The following is a 5,156-nucleotide window of genomic DNA, read 5'->3' as shown; positions in this document are numbered from 1 at the left end:
TTGCGCTCGACAGAAGGATTCTCTATTGGGACACAGCTGTTATGTGTCTGTCAGACTCCGATGTTAGGGAACGTTAGACGTCATGTTCATCCTGGAACGAATAAAGAGTTTGAGCACAATGGATCTGTTAGAAATTTATGCTTGGTAATGCAGAAAATTTTTTCTTTATCCTTAGCTTGACGACGTTTTGACTAATTAGGTATGTATGTTATGCCACTGTAGTCTGTTTTAGATTTTTTACTACCTCTCCAGTGATGTTATAATAATTAGTAGTTGTCATTATTTGAATAGTGGAGAAAAAAAAAGTCAAAGAAAGGTCTCATCTATGAATTTTACCTTTGTTTCCAAATATTCAATCGAACTGAATTCGTTTGTATTGGATGGAGATTGACTATAATCCGTCAGAAGGATTGGAGACCTTTCCACAATATTGGGTTCCAATTTGATGACTTGCAATAGAGGCTGGCCCATTTTCTTCGTTTCTGAGAAATGGAGGAAAATTCGTTTTTGTAGAGACCCATAATGCTTGTAGATATGCATTACTTAGCGGTAAAAAATGATAAGTACCTAGATTCGTATAAGTTGAACCCAACTTTAGGGCAGTTTAGGGCTGTTAGCCCCTACACCTAAGCCTCAGAGTGGGCTCTTTGTGTACGATAGCAGGGATTGGGATGAACCCTAGCCCTAATTTCCTTACAAAGAACAGCAAGCAGCAGAATACTATTGGAACTTACCAGTATTGTTAGGACTTCTGGGCTCAATAGTCCTCATGGCTGAAGTTGTTACTGAATTTCCCCTGCCATCATGACTACCGATAGGTAAGAAACTCAAATCCTCCATCTCCTCCTTGATAGCTCTGATATGGCTGATTACTTCAACAGAAGTGTCCGTGTGTGACAATTGGTTCCGAATCGATTTGTTATACTGATTCTGATCCCTCTTGTTGTTCCTTTTAGTAAAATTCTGTTGAGAGCCGTTTTTAGCGTTTGTATTCGATTTATTTCGGGTACTTTGTTCGCCCTCTCGATTTGTGTCGTGGTTCTGTTTCGTTTTCGCTTCCTCTGGCGTGTCCACATAGATTTCGTCGCTTTTCTCAATGGAGGACACGACGAATTTGTTAATGGTTTTGTGGGATTTAATAATATCGCTTGAGTTTTCGTGGTATTGAGTGTTGGGGGTTCGGAAGGAATGAGTTTCTATGGAACGGGAATCTAATTCCACAGTACTGTTTCCTTGTGTGTAACCTACGTCAGGTTTTGCATGCAAGTCTTTTAGATTGTCAGGTTTTGTATGCAAGCCGTTGGCGTTGATGTCATTTGCTGGCACTTGCAGTTTAACATCTCCTGTAATGTTGGCCTCTTGTTGGTATCGTTCACCAGTTCTTGTATCGACCATAGATTCCTTGTTCATGCTTAAATCATTCAATTCCGCTTCAACTGAATCAATGTCGTACGATGTATTTTCCATTTTCTCACCTTCCATCAGTTTTTCACCGTTGGAAATGATATTCGTTCCTGAAGATTTTGTCCCTGGAAAAGTTTGGTTTCTTACGTAACTCAGAAAGCTTGGGGACGTTGTTGGACGCATCATACATTGTGAAGATTTCTCTTGATGTTCGACGGATTTCTCGTCTATATCGATTGTTTTATTTGGCTCAATAGCTTCTAAGGAACGACCAGTCGCATTGTTCACCTTTGTATTTTGCCGTCCCGAATCTACAATGTCATTTGTAGGTCTCATAAAATCGTTTACTACTTCAATACCATGATTAGCATGATCAACAGGCATTGGTTGAACACTAAACGTAGATTTTCCGGGACCTTGACTTTCATTGTCGTCCATCCCAGATTTTACAGAACCTTTCATTTCATTATCGGTTCCAAATTTCACAGGACCTCTCCTTTGATTATCCGTGGATTTTACAGAGCTGTTCGCACGACTATCGGTCAGACAGTCCAGGCTCGGGTATCGTTCATTCCTGTATCTCGCAAGCCAGGAGCGATCTGTTTTGAAACAAGACAGCAACGAGCTCCCCGTCACACTTCCTTGGGATACGCCACCCTGACTGCTACATTGGCTTCTGGCACTTCGGGCAGGTTCGGGTTGGACGATTTCAACCGAATCACGACTAGCTTTGGAAGGACTTTTAGACTCGTTTGATTGGACATTGAACGCGTTGGAGCGACCAAGATCGTTGAAGCAACTTGAGTGTTGACTGTGGGACAACTGATTTGATTGAATATTAAACGCGTTCTTTGAGCAACTAATATCTTTGAAGCAACTTTGCTGAGTGTTTTCCGACTGATTAGATTGGTCACTGGGTTGGACGTTATTGGATGTGTCATATTTTGGGTTACTCCAGCTTTCATGTGGTTCGTGACATCTGAGGGCTTTCTGATCGGAAGTTCTGTCGTCTTTGACAGATCGATCCTTTCTAGCACGGTATTCTTCAGAGATATCTCTTCCAACATCCAGCTTGTTGGGTTTCTGACTCGTGTTTGACTTTCTCTCTCCGTTGGATTTCGGAGTGTTTTCCAACTCATTTGCGGATAGTGTTGGCGTTTCCCGCGAGAGAGCGGTGTGGAGTTGTTGGAAGTTGGAGAACTTGACGTAGATGTTTGTGTCACTGACAGGCGCTGGTTGGCTGGCCTTATTCAGACGATCTGGAATTGAAGGAGATAAATTTATTTGGGTTCTCCACCTAAATTTGTCTAATTCTATTTAAACGCCTGTTTTTTTGGGGGGGGGGGGGAATTAAATTAAAGAATTTTCGGTGTTGCAAGTTTTGGTTTTCACTTTTAAACTGTTGGTTTACTCTTTTCTTTTGTAAGGTTGTGACATTATTGGTAGGGTTATGGTCTTGCCATTAGTTCGCTAGCTTCAGGGGCTTGAAGAATAAAGTTCGAACAGTATCTTTCTCACACTTACGTTACCCAGTAAACAGTAAGTTGCTTTCTGTGATGGTTCTCGTACCTGTTCGACTGTTTACACCGTCCTTTTAATGCTGGTTGATATTGGTTCCTTTTGACGATCGTTCGCGGTTACTTTTAACATTTGCTTGATTGGGGCCCGTATAAACATCTTCTGTTGTTGTCACCTGGGAGAACCATTTACAACCAAGTTACTTGTTTCATTTCACAGTTGTTTCCTAAATTACTAGTTTGACTTACAATTGTTTCCCAACTTACTAGTTTACTTACCGGTTCTTTCCTAAATTACTTAGTTTAACTTTACAGCTGTTTCCGTGACTTACTAGTTTTATCATTTAGTGTAACTCCTTGTTGGGACCAAACTGTATAGGAGTTCGTGTGATTACCTTGTTTTCCGGTACTTGGCATCTGGTTTCAACTTTTTGTTACGAAACAGAATCACCTATTATTTCTTTTGTCTTTTGGGTTAGTTGTTACTTTGAGTGTTCGAAAATTTTTCGTGGCGAGTTCCGTCCTGTGGATTGTACCGCCAGGACTCGCGTTTGGTTTCTTTGGATGTTGAGTCCCGTTCTGATCGGCCCGTCAGGAGCCTTGATTAGATACTTTAGTTTTAAGGTTGTGATCGTGGACGTTCTTGTTTGGCCCAGGTCGAGGTTTCCTTAAGATTCTGGTTCATTTGACCCCTCGACGGTACACCTCTTATACTTGGTTTCCTAATTCGGTGCCGACACTTGTCACATTTGATTGGTTTTCGTGCGTAGCCTCAAGTATTTTAGATGGTCTGTTAGTTTACTTGTGACAAGGGGAGCGAACCGTTACTGATGGTATGTCCCACACATGTGAGCGTTTTTCTTGTCAGGGTTCTGGAGTAGAGGCTTGTCGCTTCACTATCGTCTAGGTCTTAGGGTTTCAAGGCACATGAGCAGGTGGACACCCGGGTTCAGATCGTCTTGCGGTCGGGTTATCTTTGCACCTGACACGAACGAGCGAGATAGATCAGGGTTTGTTTGAAACCTGAGCTTGGTTTTGCTAACCTGGCCCCATCAAGTTGTATAAATGTTTGGGACCTTTCTTCTCAAAGTTCACGGCTTTGCGAAGGCGCCTGGTTTTCCACCGGTTTTGCTTTCGCCCCTGAACGGTTTTCTAGTGATGTGGCCCACGCGGCATGGAGTTCTGCAGTTTTAATGGTATTCTCATGTACCCCTCGTATAGTTTAAATACTGTCTTTGGTCTTTCACAGGGTGATACAGTTTAGCCAGGCCTCGTTGCCTCCGTAGAAAGCTCTTACGGTCTAGTCATGAGTAAAGTAGTGGTAGACTCATACCTCAAGTAGTAGTTTAGACACTCGTGTGTAGAAGACAATGACATATCATACGCGTGGAGCCCTTAGTAACATCTACATAGTCTAGTACCGAGTGGACTGCTTTAACACTTGCGGATGCCTACATTGTTTAACATGGCTACATGTGTATGTAGAGATCGCTATGCAAGTCCGAAGGTCACGTGCGACCTGTAGGACAGACTTGCGCTATTCCTGTATCACGAGGCTTGTTATCCCAAGCGAAGGTGCTTTCGACTGGTAGACAGTGACAAAGTCTTCCGCTGCTCTGAGTTTCGTCTGTAGCGTCAATGTCAAGAAGGGTCGCATTGGCATAGACCTATCTTAGACATTAGTACTGTGTAAGGATTGTCCCGTTGGCACCATTTGGTTTAGTTAAAATAGTTCCTTTGTTCCTGGACTTCTCTTTACCGGCGGCTTTAGCAGCTTTCTTTAGCTTTTTAGTCCCCGCCCTTACCCTATGTCTACAAAGCTTTAAGCCTTACACTAGCTATCAGCTATAAACTACTAACACTTGTCTTAAGAACCTCTCTTATCCCCGACATGGACAAGCTGCCCTTTTGCCTCACAAAATTTTGTTTGGTTGGACACAGACAGTTTATTTCCACTCAAATAAGAGTCCATAAAAAATTTGTATGCCACGAAGATAAAAATGGGTTTCTCTTCGTTATCTAGAAGTTACCTTTCTATTCTGTGTAGCACTGAAATTCTTCCCAGAATATTATACTCCCTGAGAGTTTGTTATTGGTGGTCTAAAACATCTCCATCCTGCCAACTGTTCTCCTATCTTCCCATTTAGTGGAACGTCATGAACAAAGTTGAACGGAGGTACAATCTTACGACATAGAACTGGAGGATACCCTGGAGATCAACACGAAATAAATTAC

At 42.2% G+C, this 5,156-nt stretch overlaps 1 protein-coding gene across 1 annotated transcript; it reads right to left on the bottom strand.

The window, feature by feature from the left end:
- Nucleotides 1-268: 268 nt before the first annotated feature.
- On the bottom strand, nucleotides 269-3,265 carry LOC103523972. The gene is made up of 3 exons (XM_026833182.1): nucleotides 3,201-3,265; nucleotides 735-2,701; nucleotides 269-482 (listed from the first exon to the last, which is right to left on the bottom strand). The coding sequence occupies exons 1-3, from the start codon at nucleotides 3,263-3,265 to the stop codon at nucleotides 307-309; spliced, it is 2,208 nt and encodes a 735-aa protein (XP_026688983.1). The 3' UTR covers nucleotides 269-306.
- Nucleotides 3,266-5,156: the final 1,891 nt, after the last annotated feature.

The sequence above is a fragment of the Diaphorina citri genome, unplaced genomic scaffold (genome assembly GCF_000475195.1).
Source record: "Diaphorina citri unplaced genomic scaffold, Diaci psyllid genome assembly version 1.1 scaffold64992, whole genome shotgun sequence".
In the NCBI taxonomy this organism is placed as follows: domain Eukaryota; kingdom Metazoa; phylum Arthropoda; class Insecta; order Hemiptera; family Psyllidae; genus Diaphorina; species Diaphorina citri.
The sequence above is the reverse complement of the archived record's forward strand: the minus strand, read 5'-3'. Positions and strand labels throughout refer to the sequence as shown.